The sequence below is a fragment of the Podarcis vaucheri genome (genome assembly GCF_965113315.1).
Source record: "Podarcis vaucheri genome assembly, chromosome: 10".
NCBI classification, from domain to species: domain Eukaryota; kingdom Metazoa; phylum Chordata; class Lepidosauria; order Squamata; family Lacertidae; genus Podarcis; species Podarcis vaucheri.
In genome coordinates, this window is record NC_138748.1 from 44774261 (window position 1) to 44790548 (window position 16288).

At 48.6% G+C, this 16288-nt stretch overlaps 1 protein-coding gene across 3 annotated transcripts in view; it reads right to left on the reverse strand.

Annotated features, from left to right (window-relative positions):
- Positions 1 to 1508: 1508 nt before the first annotated feature.
- LOC309542476 (TGF-beta-activated kinase 1 and MAP3K7-binding protein 1) overlaps positions 1509 to 16288 on the reverse strand; it is a 49237-nt gene continuing 34457 nt past the window's right edge. For 2 of the 3 annotated variants that reach the window (XM_082241294.1, XM_082241293.1), the window contains exons 4-13: positions 12068 to 12204; positions 11619 to 11772; positions 11326 to 11412; positions 7952 to 8090; positions 7508 to 7621; positions 5409 to 5520; positions 5152 to 5296; positions 3650 to 3872; positions 3074 to 3230; positions 1509 to 2148 (exon numbers count right to left, since the gene is read on the reverse strand). In XM_082241294.1, coding sequence (XP_082097420.1) covers positions 1941 to 2148; positions 3074 to 3230; positions 3650 to 3872; positions 5152 to 5296; positions 5409 to 5520; positions 7508 to 7621; positions 7952 to 8090; positions 11326 to 11412; positions 11619 to 11772; positions 12068 to 12204 — 1476 coding nt within the window. In that variant the 3' untranslated portion in view covers positions 1509 to 1940. Of the gene's footprint in view, positions 2149 to 3073; positions 3231 to 3649; positions 3873 to 5151; positions 5297 to 5408; positions 5521 to 7507; positions 7622 to 7951; positions 8091 to 11325; positions 11413 to 11618; positions 11773 to 12067; positions 12205 to 15099; positions 15234 to 16288 lie in introns of those variants that run through there. The other variant, XM_082241295.1, reaches the window with a different exon arrangement.

Sequence of the window (16288 nt, forward strand, 5' to 3'; positions counted from 1 at the left end):
GCACATTGCTCAAGCCCACTTCCCCCCTTGGGCTCCAAAGAATTCGCAAAGGGATGCTTGGCTCCACCCAGCTGTCCCTGTACCATTCAGGAGAGGCAGTGGAGCGGATTTCTCACCAGGACTGAGTCAGCGAAAGCAGTCAGAGGCCGTGAGCCAAAGCGTTGGGGCTAGTCCAAGTTTAGTAAGGTGCTGCCAACTGCGTCCGCATGTGCCACTCGCAGGAACTGCCACCCACGCAGGCACTGAGGGCATGTTGCTCTTGCACATTGCCACAGTGTGGGAGTCCAGCCCACTCGTGTGATCCTGACCCTGCGGCACGTGCTGCTTATCAGAATATTCCTGATCCCAGTCCAAAAACACCCACTCTCCCCAGTGTTCCAGGCAGGTGTTGCTAAAGCAACCTCCAGCCTTCCTGTAAACTGCATCGAATCCAGCTTCAGCATATTTTGCTAGTGCCACTTCCTGGCTCTTTCTCCTTCTGGCCTCACCTTTCTGCGGGATTCACAAAGTTGGTTTGGTTTTTGTTGCAGTTAAATTTAGCTTTTTTCCCCCCGCGACACTTCCACATCATCCAGTAACAAAAGTTCTCTGGGCAGTTACAGTACAGGAGGTGCAGGAAACCTGCATCTCTCCAGATGTTGCTGGACTACAATTCCCATCATCCCTAACCCTTGGTCATGCTGGCTGTGGCTCTTGGGGTCAATTGATGGCATCTGAAGGGGTGCAGGCTAGGCACCTCTGCAGTAAAGGTAAGAACCGTAAAACACAAAGAATAATGAAAATCTAAGATTCTTTAAAAAAACCAAACACCTTGTAAAACAAACCAGAATAGAACCAGCAAAGAAAATTAACAGCAGTTTAGAAACTCTAAGAAAAAATTAAAACTGTTTTATTTATAATGAAATTTATATCCTGCTCTTTCGTCCAGAGGAGCCCAGGGCACTTGGTGCCATGAAGTCTACAACAGTAGCTCTCTGTTGCCGTTTTCCTGTTAGCATGCATGCATGGTGGGTCTGCTAAGCTGCTTTCCCAGAAGGAATTCTTATGTGATGACTGTCTGAGAGCAACAAAGCATTTCCAAAACCTGTTTATGATGATGGGAAAAAACATGCCACTTCCTCAAAGGAAGTCAGGAGAATCTTCTGGACACCCAGATAGGAGGCAGAGAGGTTAGATCTGGCTCCAAATCTTTCTAATGTTGCCTGTTTCACCCGACACTGATCTTCGATACAAAAGGAAGCATTTAACAGTGGCTGTGGCATCTTGGGTACCAAAGCAGAAGACAAAACCCCCACCTTCCATGTTTGTTTCTAACAACTGGAAATGACATTTGGATCACCTGTAGATGATGCATTAGAGGAGCTGTCTGTGTTTTTTTGACTGTGCATGTTTGTGTCTGTCTGCCTGCCCTGTTCCATCTAGGTCTTGGGCCCCAAAGACAACTAAAAACATAGGTAGCTGAGGTTAATACCATTTCTTAAACTCACATCACATAAAAGGCCAGAGCGTTTGCTATAAGTTACCATTTATTCTGCAGAACAGAGGTATCTTTCATCGACTTAACACATCAGTATCATGAGGCACACCTAAATCTCCAGCAGCAGCTTATATGCACACAAAGTACCTCTCCTGCCAGACATCTGAGTTGTCATCTTCTCCGCAACAGAGCAACTGTCTGTAATACTGGAGGTGCAGGAGAGGTTGGTCACAACCCTCTCTAATGCCCACAAGGTTTCACAGTGGAAGGGACCTTTAGAAAAGGGACGTGTTAACATGCCCTGACAAGTTGAAAAGAAACAAATGCTATGAGCAACCAGTCCCAGCATTAACCTCATCCCTTAATGGCAGAAGGTGGGCTGTCGGGCGGTGAACTGTTCCTGCCTTGCCAGGCTCCATTTCCCCCCACCTGAAAGGGGTTTGGAGGGATTGGTCTCTGCGCATTATTGCACGGTGAGTGCTCCCTGCTCACTGTGGTCCATGTTCCAGAGGCGGTAGAATTCTGCAAAGTCCACGTAGGGCTCCACACGCCCATCTTCATCCGGCTGGAGGGAGTGGGAAGGGCGAGAACGGAAGAGGCCCCCATCTGAGCTGGAGCTACTACTCTGGGTGTGAGTGTTGGTAGACTGGAGGGTCACTGTTGGGCTTTGACTGCAGGGAGGGAAAGAGAAGCAACCTTCAGTCACCACAAATGACACAGCAAATGCAACCTGAGGCCTCTCCCCTCAACTCTGGGGAATCTGCAGCCCTCCAGTTGTTGTTGGACTACAACTCCCATCATCCCTGATCTTTAGCCATGCTGGCTGGAGCTGACGGGAGTTGCAGTCCGACATCATGGGGAGGGCCCAGGTAGACAAAGGCTGTTACAAAGCATCACAGACAATCCCTGTTGCCTGATGTGAGCACCTGTATCAGTACACAAACCTGCAAAATGCAGGCTTGAGGCACCCACTGAGAACATCTTTAAGTGTGAAGAGGGCATTAAAAATGTAAACGCATATACAGTCTACCAATAAAAGCCTCTCATCTTGCACCTGTGTGTAACACAGAGAAGTTTCTCCTTTCTTATCCAAACCACTTCTGCTTTTTTATAATGATGAAGAGGAACTTTCAGCAAATACTGCTAATAGATTAGATTTTTCATTCTACAACTATACTGGGTGGGTACTTTTTTTTTTGCATGCTCATATTTTTGTCCCTATCCCTGAACAGCCAAAGGAGGTAGCACTTAAAATCAGCCAAGAGCAGTACCATTGCTCTATTTTTCTGGGCAACCCACTCTTTCTCTGGGGAGCAGCTAAAAGGCTTGTTCTTAGCTGAGCTTTGTCCGATATGAATGACCTGGTTATGTTTTCAAGGGGGAGGGACAGAACACTCTTGCTCATCATCTAAAGAGGGTTTCTGAGATTAGGCCATTGGACCACAGACTGCCTGCCCCTACCATACGGGTTTAAAAGTGAAACGGCTAGTAGGCCTCCACTGCTAGGCCTAAGAAGCAGCTAACAGGGGAAGTGGAATGTTGCCTCCAGCAAAAAGGAGGGCAAAAGGACACCTGGTCTGAGCAAGGGGCACTTACTTTGTGAGGGTGGGCGTGGCTTCATCCAACGTGGAGCTACTGTGGGTGCCGTTGACCATCTGACCTTGGGAAGGCATGACAAGGGATAGTGTAACACTGGTCTTGCTTGTGTTCTGGGCACTGGAGTACGGCACCGACACAGGATAAACTCTACCTCCTGAACATGCAGAATAAAACATTGTAAGCACTAGGAAGGCCAAGATTCTCAGAAAACTCCATACCTCTGTCACTCTACAAGTGGGAAGAATTTCCTGGAGCATCAAGGACAAAGATCACTCTCCAAGACAAGGATGGTGAATCTTTTCTGACTCATTAATGCTCAGTCATCTCCAAGGGCCACATGCAAATAAAGAGCATGGCCAATATACCCAAGCATCCATACACACATACAGAGAGAGAGAGAGAGAGAGAGAGAGAGAGAGAGAGAGAGAGAGACTACAAATACAGCACCAACAAGCTCACCATAAATGCAGGCACACCTGTCTGCCTATCTATCTGTCACACACACAGTTGGACGGAACAGTTTTGATCTGCCTTGCGCCCTCTCCCATACAAGCACACTGACCTCCCCCATACCTTGCGTCGGAGTCAGTGTGGGCTGGCTCATCTCACCCAGCGGGTACCCGAAATTCCTCACCAGCAGCGACATGTCCTCATGCCGAGCACAGAACTTGGACCGTTCCCCACCACTGGCGTATGTGTCACAGTGAATGCGCTTCACTCGATCCACAACTGCTTGAGCCACGGAATCCAGTGAGCTCTGTTTGGCAAACTCTGTGGCAATCATGGCTGCAATCTCCTAGAAAGAGAAAGAGTTGTCAGGGGTGGGGAAACTGGAGCTGCTGCTTCAGATGTTCTCCCAGCCATGTACAGAAGCAGGCCCTGCGCAGCTGGGCTAATGTTTAAAGGACCCAACCGCCCGGTTGACTGGGGCAGGTGTCAGCCATGGAAGTGGCATCCTACCAGGTGGAGCAAGTCTGTGCTGACTGATTCCATGGGGAAGAACCATGCAATGTGGCCCTGACCATGTGCATGGGCCCTTCAAATATTCTCACAGAAGCTGCTTGGAAGCTTCTGATGGATAAGCATCTCCCAAACAGCTGGGAGAACATCTGAAGGGCACCCAAGTAATCAGCCTTAGGGGAAAGGCTGCAAGACGTCACCCTCTAGGGTGCCTTTGTTCGGCTACTTGAAAGATGCATTGTGCTTAAATGGTGAAGGCATTCATTGCATTCCTACAGGAGGCTTTCACGTCCACCCTTGTGGGTTGCAACTTTTACATTTGCTTTTTGGGGGGGAGGTTAAAGCAGCATTAAATAAATACTACGGAGGACGTTCCCTGTCCTGCAACTGGAAGTGAAGGAAAGGAGAAGCCTGCAGTTTTTTATGGTGGACTTGAATGTAAGGATAAGAACGGAAGATCAGGAGTTGGATCATGCCAAAAGCCCAGCATTCTCAAGGTGGCCAATCAGATGCCTATGGGAAGTCCAAAACGTTCTCCCCACCTGTGATTTCCGGCAACTGGCATCCAGAGGCATCCAGCCTCCAACTGTGGGGGCAGAACATAGCCTCTGTGGCTAGTAGTTATTGACAGACTTATCTTCCTCCATAAATTTGTCTAAACCTCTTTTGAAGCCTTCCAAGTTGGTGTCTGTCACTGACTCCTATAGAAGGGAATCCCATATTTCCGCTATTGGATCAATGTTCAATAGATGCAGTAGGCAGACCAGAACCTAGTGGCAGAGCCATTGACTGGGGCAGCGGGAATGGAAAGTAGAGGGAACATTTTCTGCAGGAACATGATTTCACTTCCCTGAAAAAAGTTGTCCCTAGGAATCCTCTTCGCCTCTCCGGCCTTCTCCTGCACAACGGATTTTATGTACTTATAACTATTAGCCTTGCCCATCTCTGTAGCCTAGGGCTACCCAGAGGGGCCTATGAGCACAGAGAGCTCAAACACTCTGCGGTAAATTTCAAATCTAATGATGGGTGCATCTCAGTACGCTGTTTAGACACAGTCAACCTGAAGACCTGCACAGGATTCCAAGGCCAATTTAAAGCTGCTCTGGCACTCTTACCTGATTGGCTTGCCCAGGCCCATGAGCTGCTTCCAGAGCTTTGTAGAGCCCTTCTGACATCAGAACCAGAAAGCCCGTGACTCCATCGAGTGGGTGCCCTCCGTGGATTTCAGGCTCTGCTATGATTGGCTTAGATTTCGCAGCACTGCAAAGGGAGAAGAACTAAGTTAGCACTGGACAGAGCGACAGAGACAGCTATGTCTTCAAAAGCAAAGACAGGAAAGGAAAGTAAGACCAAGTATGGGGTCTTGCCTCACCTCAGCAGTTCAATATCACTATAGCCATATTTGACTTTATAATCCCCAATGCGCCGGGTGCTCTCCTGCCCGCATATGGTTCCTACTTGTTTTATTTTTGCTGCATCCAAACCTGCAGATAAAGAATCAGCTCACTGACTTCAGGGCAGATGCTAAGTGTGTCCTATAGTTACATTCCAAGGCAAGAAGAGGAAGCCCACCCCACCCTCAGCTAAACAGGCATTTTGACTGAAACAAAAAGGGGATGAATGAGGGAAGACAGAATAAACTCAACTAAGGAATGGAGGACAGTGAGGAGCGTTTCATCTGTAATATATTCACACAAGAAAGGAAGTCTGCACACGCATTCAGAAGTGGTCAGGGTGCACTGATGCAGCCTGAGATCTTTTACACTTGGCAAAAACAGAATTAGACAGCCAGCCAGATGAATCTCCACTGCACTCAACTCTACTGTGTCACAGCACTTCCTTAGAAGAAAGAATCTCAATTTCTTTAATAGGCACTGGACTCATAACTGAACTTGCTATGAGAACGATTCAGTATCAACCGCCATCTTGGCATAAGCTTTCTTTGGGAATCCAGTGTAGGATAAGTTAGCCTCAGTCAACAGGTAGATTTCATGTAATAATAATAATTTTATTTTCCTACACCCATGTCAACAGAGGATTACATGTCCTGCATCTGACAAAGTGGAATCTAGTTCATGAAAGCTTATGCTATTAAAAACTCATTAGTTTTTAAGGTGCTAGAAGAGTCTGCTTAAGTGCTGGCTCTAGGTTTGGGAGGGAACATGGGCAAGACACTCTTCACAGCCCCCCTGTTACAGTGAGTTTTGCAAATCACCACCAGTTATCACAGCTGCTGCTGCAGAAAGCCAGTAAGCAAGCAAGCAGTAGCATTCACAGCTCCACTACAGTGTGATGCAGGTGTGCTAGTTGGCTGCAATGGTGAAGAGAAGAAAGTTTGGAGAGCTCTCCTTGGTGAGCCCCCTATTGCATCATGGGCCTCAACAGGATTTCAGTTTGGACAAGGATTCCAACAGAACTAGTCTCATTACCGTTTGGTGAAAAAACTGATGCAGATGGCCAAGTATTTTGAAGAGTAAAAAACTTGATTAGGGCAGCGAGTAAGCCACTGTCCTATTTTGAAGCATGCACCAATTATTAGCAGCTCGCCCTCTAGGGGGCAGTTAATGCGCAACAACCCATGACTGTTACTACAGTGGATAAGGCATGGGAGGGGGGTTTTTTTGCAATCAATGCTTGTGGGCAACAATACATACCACTCAGCTCAGCATGAAAGCCAGGGTGGTTTGGAGAGCCTGCACTAAAGAGGTTAAGTTACTCAAAAGCCACAGTTTGGGGCCCTCTTTGTGTCAGAGGCAGAGCTGTAGTCAGTGGGCTGTTGCAAGTAAAAAATGGGGTGGGAACTGTTGGTAAAAGCATTGGCTGTTTAATTTGTACAGATTTTTTGTTTGTTTTTACCTAGAAAGTTAGTTAAATTGGAAATATTAATGTTTGTTGCTGTAGTTTTGCTTGTTTACCTTACAACAGAATTGTTTAGTTGCTGTTTACATCTATTTATATAATTTTGAAATTTTTGTATATTGTTTGTCAGTTTTTATTTTTATTATTTGTTCTGACTCAATTCCCCACCCAGATTCAGTATGAGGAAAAAATAAGAAAGCTACCTCATCCCTCAGTTATTGATCATTTCTGATATCCAGCATGTATTCCCTGTTATGGGGAAGAGGAGACATTAACACTGTAACTTGGTCATTTAAACACTCCTGTGTTTGGTAAACACAAAAGCCACCAATGATAGTGATGTGCTAGAGAGGTGGGGAATTCACCACAAAAGTCTCCTCTCTGGCAGCCTTTTCTCTATTGCACGGCTGAGGAACCCATGGGCCTCCATACATTAAGGAACTGCACCACCCATCTTCCTTGACCCTTGACCACACTGGCTGCGAATGATGAAAGTTCTGGCCCCATAACATCTGGAGGGCCACAGCTAAAGCCCCCCCTGCTCTGCTGGCTCACCAAGGCCCGTCCTCTCCCAGACTTACTTCTCTGCTGCTCCAGGAACGCAACACTCACCCAGCTGGGAAAAGCGGAAGAGCTCATCGTCATTCTCTGTGGTGTGGTCCATGTTGAGTTGTGTCACTTGCAACCCGTCTACTGTAGATTTGCACAAGAGTGCCCTGTTTGTTCCTGTGGAGAAGGAGTGCATTTTGTAAAAGTGGAAAGGGGGACAAGTGAGGCACCTGAGGAAATACATACACTTATTAAGTGCAACCCAGTACTACCCCTCTCCAGCAAAACCTAGAAGCAGTGCTTGTCAATGCCAGCGTCTCATCTCTCCCGCTTCCCTGTTGTATTTACCCAGGCAACTAGGTTCAGCGGCTCTGTAAGGATGTCAGTGAAGCATTACTCTTGTACAAAGCGGCTAAAGTAATCCAGATGCAACTGCTCTAACTCTTCATCCTTAAGTGCTGTGACCAGGAGTGCCCAAATCAAAAACGGCATTGAAGAGGAACACACCTACATTGGCGATGTAGAGCTTGTTGTTGAGGATGACTGCCACAATAGCCATGGCCCCTCCAGAGATCTCCTTTTCTACAGCCTTCAGCCGTTCCATGATTTTCTGGTACTGGGAAGGCAACTGGTGATGGGGCACCCCCTAGAATACAGGGTTGTGGAAGCCTGTGTAAAAATTTATCAGTGCAGCATTTCTGAAGCCTTCTCTAGACATACCAAAAACATTTGATCCCACTTTTTGCACATCTCCACCCCAGGTGTATAGATACCTGCCAGCTTCAGGCATCTGGTGAACTGGGCACTAGTCTACGAAAGCTGGTCTCATAACAAATGTAGTAGCCTTTAAGGTACTGCAGGAGTCTGTCATTTCCACATTAAAACAGCTGTACAGCATCATGACAAGCTCTAGGCAGATGACTCTTAAACAGGCATAGGCAAACTGCGCCCCTCCAGATGTTTGGGACTACAATTCCCATCATCCCTGACCACTGGTCCTGTTAGTTAGGGATGATGGGAATTGTAGTCCCAAACATCTGGAGGGCCGCAGTTTGCCTATGCCTGCTCTTAAATAATACAGAACGTAATTCATTGAACATAGATCAGCCACTCCTTAAAATACTTTCATCAGGGTTGTGAAAGGATTTTTTTTCTCGCCATACAGGCACGCTTTATAGGTGAAGTGGGGACTAAAATTCACTTTAGTGATTTTGAAACCAGGAAACCAAAGGAGTGGTATCCCTTCTGTATTATTCAGCGAGCAGTACAAGGATGCAGTTTAGTGCCTATTGTGCAAAATGAACAGATGAGGTGCACTGCACTGTTTCTCACCCCAGACTGCAGTAGCCACATCAACTCTGGCCGGTCCCAATTTTAACCTCTCTGCCATTAAGTGTTTCCGAGACCACCACCAATTCTTCAAAAAGCACCAATGAAGGTGGGAGTTTGAAACATGAAATGCTGCAAACGGGACTCAGTCTGTTCTGCTGCCACCTGCCTCCCAACACACACTTTCAAATTTGTTCAGCAGGCTCCAAGGTCCTTCCAAGAAGAAAATGCACTGTTACCGCTTCCTGAATTCAATGACGTTTCTATTATTATTATTATTATTATTTATTATTTATACCCCGCCCATCTGGCTGAGTTTCCCCAGCCACTCTGGGCGGCTCCCAATCAGTGTTAAAAACAGTACAGCGTTATATATTAAAAACTTCCCTGAACAGGGCTGCCTTAAGATTTCTTCTGAATGTCAGGTAATTATTTATCTCTTTGACATCTGATGGGAGGGCGTTCCACAGGGCGGGCGCCACTACCGAGAAGGCCCTCGGTGCTGGATCTCAGTGTCCGGGCTGAACGATGGGGGTGGAGACGCTCCTTCAGGTATACAGGACCGAGGCCCTTTAGGGCTTTAAAGGTCAGCACCAACACTTTGAATTGTGCTCGGAAACGTACTGGGACCCAATGCAGATCTCTCAGAACCGGTGTTATGTGGTCCCGGCAGCCACTCCCAGTCACCAGTCTAGCTGTCGCATTCTGGATTAATTGCAGTTTCCGGGTCACCTTCAAAGGTAGCCCCACGTAGAGCGCGTTGCAGTAGTCCAAGCGGGAGATAACTAGAGCATGCACCACTCTGGCGAGACAGTTCACGGACAGGTAGGGTCTTAGCCTGCGTACCAGGTGGAGCTGGTAGACAGCTGCCCTGGACACAGAGTTAACCTGCGCCTCTATGGACAGCTGTGAGTCCAAAATGACTCCCAGGCTGCGCACCTGGTCCTTCAGGGGCACAGTTACCCCATTCAAGACCAGGGAATCCCCCACACCAACCCGCTCCCTGTCCCCCAAAAACAGTACTTCTGTCTTGTCAGGATTCAACCTCAATCTGTTAGCCGCCATCCATCCTCCAACCCCCTCCAGGCACTCACACAGGACCTTCACCGCCTTCACTGGTTCTGATTTAAAGGAGAGGTAGAGCTGGGTGTCATCTGCATACTGATGAACACCCAGTCCAAACCCCCTCTTGATCTCTCCCAGCGGCTTCATATAGATATTAAAAAGCATGGGGGAGAGGACAGAACCCTGAGGCACCCCACAAGTGAGAGCCCAGGGGTCTGAACACTCATCCCCCCCACCACCACTTTCTGGACACGGCCCAGGAGGAAGGAGCGGAAACACTGTATGACAGTACCCCCAGCTCCCAGCCCCTCTAGACGGTCCAGAAGGATGTTATGGTCGATGGTGTCAAAGGCCGCTGAGAGATCCAGAAGAACTAGGAAACAGCTCTCACCTTTGTCCCTAGCCCGCCGGAGATCATCAACCAGCGCGACCAAGGCAGTTTCAGTCCCATGGTGAGGCCTGAATCCCAATTGGAAGGGATCCAAATGGTCCGTTTCCTCCAGGCGTGCTTGGAGTTGTTCAGCAACCACCCGCTCAATCACCTTGCCCAAGAATGGCAGATTTGAGACTGGGCGATAGTTGGCCAAATTGGCCGGGTCTAAAGATGTTTTTTTAAGAAGCGGTTTAATGACCGCCTCTTTCAGCGGGTCTGGGAAGGCTCCCTCACAGAGGGAAGCATTCACCACCCCGCAGAGCCCATCGCCCAGCCCTTCCCGGCTCGCTTTTATCAGCCAGGATGGGCAAGGATCAAGGAGACAGGTGGTCGGTTTCACTTGTCCAAGCAGCCTGTCCACATCATTGGAGGTAACAGATTGGAATTGATCCCATGTAACAGGGCCAGACAGAACTCTAGCACTCTCCCGCCCTGGCCCTGCTCCCACGGTGGAGTCTACCTCCTTCTGAATCTGAGTGATTTTATCTGCAAAAAACTTTGCAAAAGCATTGCAGGAGATCTTGGGGTCCCTACCAGGCCCCGGTGGTACAGGTGGTTCCGATAGATTGCGAACCACCTGAAAAAGTCTCCTGCTGCTGTTTTCTGCAGATGCAATGGAGGCGCCGAAGAAGGCCCTCTTCGCCGTCGCCATTGCCACTTGGTAGGCTCAACGTTGAGCTCTAGCCAGTGTCCGGTCTAATTCAGAATGAGTTTTCCGCCACCAGCGCTCTAGCTGTCTCAACGATTGTTTTATCACCCTCAGCTCCGGGGAAAACCACGGGGCTGTCCGGGCTCCATGCAATTGGAGAGGGCGCTTCGGAGCCAGACAGTCAATAGCCCTGGTTAACTCCACATTCCAGCGTGCCACCAGGGAATCAGCTGAAAGGCCATCAACTAGGGATAAAGCATCCCCTACCACTCTCTGGAAGCCAATTGGATCCATTACGTGGCGGGGGCAGACCATCCGAATCGGTCCCACCTCCCTGCAGAGGGGAAGGGTTGTGGAGAAGTCCAGTTGCACCAGGAAGTGATCTGACCATGGAAGAGAAGTTACCTCTGGCAGCTGGGACTGGAGGCTGGCCTTCTCTGCTAGTGCATCATCAATGGACTCCAGGAAACTCCTTTCCACCACATCAAAAGCCTGAGGAGGCCCAGAAGGTAGGCAACACAAAAGTATGTATTAGAACAGAAGCTTTGAACTGCTAACTACACAGAATCTCCCAAACTTATTTCTCCCTGCATAAAACATCAAAACTTCGCATGTCTTACAAACCACTCAGGAGCTTTTAATTACAACAAGAAGTACCAATTTATGACTGATTTTTTCCAAAGAAAAAACTCCATTACCTGCAGCAGTATTCTGCGCACATCAGCATCATCATGGTCTGCATTCAGCTGGCCCAACAGGAGCTCTGCGGAGAGTCTTTCCCCCACAAAATTGGTGATCCGGTTGCCATCATAACCATTGAAGACCCCATAGAGGTAGCAGTCATTTTCACTCCTGCCAAAGAGGGTCAGGATGGGAAGGGACAATTAAAGGCATGGCATTCAGCCTGTGATCTGGGAGTAAAAACCTGGCCCACAGGTCATTCAATAAATTAGCAGTTTCTAATGTGATGCCCTGCAGATGTTGCAGAAATACACCTCTCATCATCATTGACAAATTGGTCATACTAACTGGGGCTGATGGGAGTTTGGCCTCCCCTACAAAAAATATTGCTGGGTTAAAGTGGGCTTGTTGAATGAATGCCATTATTTCTGTTGCCCTGCTCCACCCAAATCTACAGGCTGCTTACCTGAATTTCAGCCAGTTATCCTCTAAGGGGTGAATTTCTGTCCCCTTTCCATCTGTGGTATAGGATCGGTTAGGAGCTGAACCCACACCGGAGAGCTGGCAGAGAGGCAAATCATCTGTCCAACTTGGTTGCTGCTCCTGGATAACAGAGTAAGAAAGAAGCCCCAATGAACTTCTTCCAGCAAAAGCCACAAGGATAATGACTATACATCAGCTGAAGAGTTAGCCTCCCAATTAGAGTGCTACTTTAAGATAGCTGACAATCTCTTATTGAGTCCCCTTTCCCACTTGCAGCTGATCCCTTTGTTGCCGTTCTTTTTTATTCAGTTATATACTTTATTTTACCTGCCCACACTTCTCCTCCTGCTACTTCTTTGCTAACTCAGCTTCCTTGTCTTCCTTCACTCATACCTCTCCCCACAAATTAAGCACACACAAAATTCATTTAGCATTAGGTTCCAAAAGATATGTGAAACATATTTCAGATACATAGCTGGTTCTGCAGAGCAAAGCCAGATACGTTTGATGCATTTTAATGACTGTAACTAGAGAAGTAAAGCTTTCTTGCCACATAAATGCTTCTCTGTGCATAATTCGGATTATTTTGGTACATATTTCTAAACACTTTCCTTGTGCCTTCTAAACAGCTGCCTTTCAGGACACCACAACTCTTGTTTACAGAGCAGCAGGGGATGTAAACCAGCTCTCTCTGCAAGGGGAAAGGGTAACATTCCTTTCCCAGTACAGCAGGGGTGGGGAACCTTTGGCCCTCCAGATATTGCTGAACGACATCTCCCTTCAACCCTGACTAGCACAGCCAATAGTCAAGGCTTATGGGAGCTGTAGTTCAGCAACATCTAGAGGGCCAAAGGTCCCCCACCCCCGCAGTAGGGAGCTTGTACTATCCCTCTGTACTTATACATGGTCTGTGGAAGAAGTGACATCACTCTGTCCTTCTACAGAACTATGGGACTACAAGGGGTCATCCAGATATCAGTTTCCCCAGAAGCATCATAGGAAGAATTTTGTACAAGAGGTACCTGTTTTGCATGGGTTTGGAGCTACTGTCACTGATTTTGCACAACCGTTACTCTCTCTACATACTAATCTTTTTAGTACCTTTGGACCAGCAGTGATTGGGATGCAGAGTGGCCCAATTTCCTGCTCGCATGTGGATATTTGGCATGTCATTATGCTGGTCATCCATGGAAAGACTATGATTTGCTGAGGAAAGCCAACATCTGAAAAAGGTCTGCACACCCCACTAAATGAACACATCCCACCTTGTACTGTGGCTGACCAGGGATTTAAGAAACACTGTTTTCCAAGGCCCACTAAATCCAAAAGATCTAGCCATGAGACTCAAAAACTGCTTGCCAAGGTACATGTCAGTCTTCTATCTAGCAAGCCAATGAATGTGTCCCCGCTTTCCTCCCTACATCTATTGGGAAGGGGGAAATCTCCTTAGTTCATTGGCTCTCCAAAGTCCAACTAAACCCTGTAAGGATGGCAGTGAACATAAATTTGGGCTCCCTGATCTAGGTTCTGACAGACTGCCATACATAGCTGAGGAATGCATTCAGTCTGGTGGGCCACACTGGGTTGGGTTGGAAACACCTGCACAATTCTCTCTGTACATTCAGGAGACACAGAGTCACACATACATTTGCTTTAGGATCAATATTTTAGCATTAATCCACAAATTTGAAAGAGGGGCTCTGAAAAGCTGGTACAAAGTTGGACAGGCACCAGTACACAGATATGCTGGGGTACCCCATGCAGTCCTCAGGAACCCTACTGTGATCCTTTTCTGGAGTGTAGACAGATGAGAGGTCACAGGCAAGGGGACTTGAGCAAAGCATATGGGAATGGTGAGGACCAGGAGTACTAAATAAGCACATCTTGTGGGCATCATGCTTTGATTTCAATTCTTCTATTATGCCCTCCTTTCCCTACCACAAAAAAAATGAGGAAAGGAAGAGCGAATTCCCCTCAAGGAGACACCTTCTGCTGATCAAAACATCAGAAATTGTGGAAACCACCTCTCTCTGCTCCTCTCAGATACATATTGACAAATAATACAACCACAAACTTCCTACCTGGGGACCATTAACTTCTGACATACAACGGTGTCCCCCCCCCCCCGACACAAATCTTGAGTTGCCAGTCTCAAACCCCAGGCTGAGAAAATTTTCCCAGGGGCAGCTTTTCCTCACCACGGTATGGCAACTGGAAAAGCAGCAGCCTCTGAAGAAATTACTTCTTCTATGCAACTCAACAAGCCCTTTAGGAGTTTGGCACTGGCATCCTTACACCCATCCTACACTCTCTGCAGCTAGTGGTGCTAATGATGATGGTAGAGGGAACAGGAGAGGGACGGAGAACCTGTCCCCCTGCCTCGCCCATTTTGTGGGGACCACAGCTCCCATCATGGGCCATGCTGGCACTGGGGATGGAGGGGGTGATGGGAGTCCAACAACTTCTGGAGGGTCATAGGTCTCCCATCCCTGGAGCCGGTTAACCAGAAGCAGAGGAGAGCAGAACTTATATCACCGTGTTGCAGAGAGTGTCCGACGAGTGCAGCTTTTTTTCAATGCTCCCGTTGTGAGCTGCACCTGTCCCAAATACCTTCCCTTGATCTCATTATTAAAGGCACAAGGCGCCCTGTTTTCCTTTGGCTCTGGCAAGAGAGCAACACGCCTCTTTCTTGGCACCTGGCCAGGAGACAGGCTGGTGGACTACAGCTCCCACCATACCTCTCCATGTGGCATTTTGGCTGGGTCTGATGGGAGCTGGAGTCCCAAAACACCTGGAGGGCCACAGGCTCCCCATGCCTGCTTTGCACAGATACACGAACCCGCCTCTCGCACCCTCCCTCCCTCTCTCGCTCGCAGGCTACCACCCTCGCCTTGGGCTCCCAAGACGGGAGCCGCCTCCTCGAGAGGGGAGCCCAGGGGCCCCGAGCCCTCCCCTTGGCCCCGGAGAGCTCCCGCCCATAGCGCCCCCCCCCCTAGAACAGGCTCGGCTGCTCACGCTCTGCAGGAGACTCCTCCTCGCCGCCGCCATCTTTACGCAGAAGCAACATCAACCTCCGCCCTTCCCCTGGCAAGGGAAAGGAGGAGCAGGCGAGAGGAAGGGGCGAGAGCGTCCGTCGGGTGGACAGGAAGCGTAGCGTCGCGCCAAAAAGAAAACACCAAAAAAACTCGGTCACAGCGCCCCCAGGAGGACGGAGGGAGGCACCGCAGGCGACTGACTCCCATCTTCTTCCCCGCTTGATGGAAGTCGTTCTGTGTCAGGTCAAAAAAATGAAATTGCAGGCGTTCCAGGGGACTCGGCGGGTGGGTTGTACGCGTATTCCGGGGAGAACATAAGAGGAGCCCTGCTGGATCGGACCAAAGGGCCCCCTAGCTGAGCGTCCTATTTCCCACCCTGGCCAAACAGGCGCCTCTTGGGAAGCCAGGACGTGAGCTCCATATCCGCATCCTGCTGCTAGTCCGCAGCGGCTAGTATTCCAAAGGGAGGCCTCTGTGATCCTGGAGGTGGCAGAAGGACTGCCGTTGAATAGCAACAACCACTTCTCCAAGCCGTTCTTGGAAGGGGGTGGGCTATGGGGCAGAGAGGCTCTCGATGGTGATGAAAGGGTGCGGTGGGCAACAATGTGCCAGTTGCCTTTGGCATCTTAATTACACACACACACCCGAAAACAAAGAAAGTTGCCTTATAACGAATCAGACCACTGGCTCAGTGTGCAGTGACTGGTTGTGACCCTGAACGTAGCAAAGGCATAATCTTGAATCTTTTGCATGCACTGAGCTGTTGTAGCTGTACAAGTCTGTCCCATATTTGTGGTGGACGTCATCAGTGGTGAAGTGACTGGCTGCGCTGTAGCTCCGCCTATGCACCATCAATATGTGGGGCACTACTTCAGAGTGTCCCTGCCCTGAGGAGCTTACAGTCTTAACATTTAATACAGGAGGAAGATGGAAGCAGAGGAAGAATATAAGCTTATTTCGATGATGGATAATTAGACTTGACAACAGAATCCGTAGGGCATGGGAGCTCTCTCTCTCTCTGTGTGTGTGTGTGTGTCTCCTGGTCTTCATGGAAAAAGGTAGGTTTAAGGAGCAGACAGTGGTGGCACAGGCAGGTGATCTAAGAGGCAGTTCCACCCATACATAATGAACTCAGAAGCATCCAGTACAACAAAGCCTGGAATTGAGAA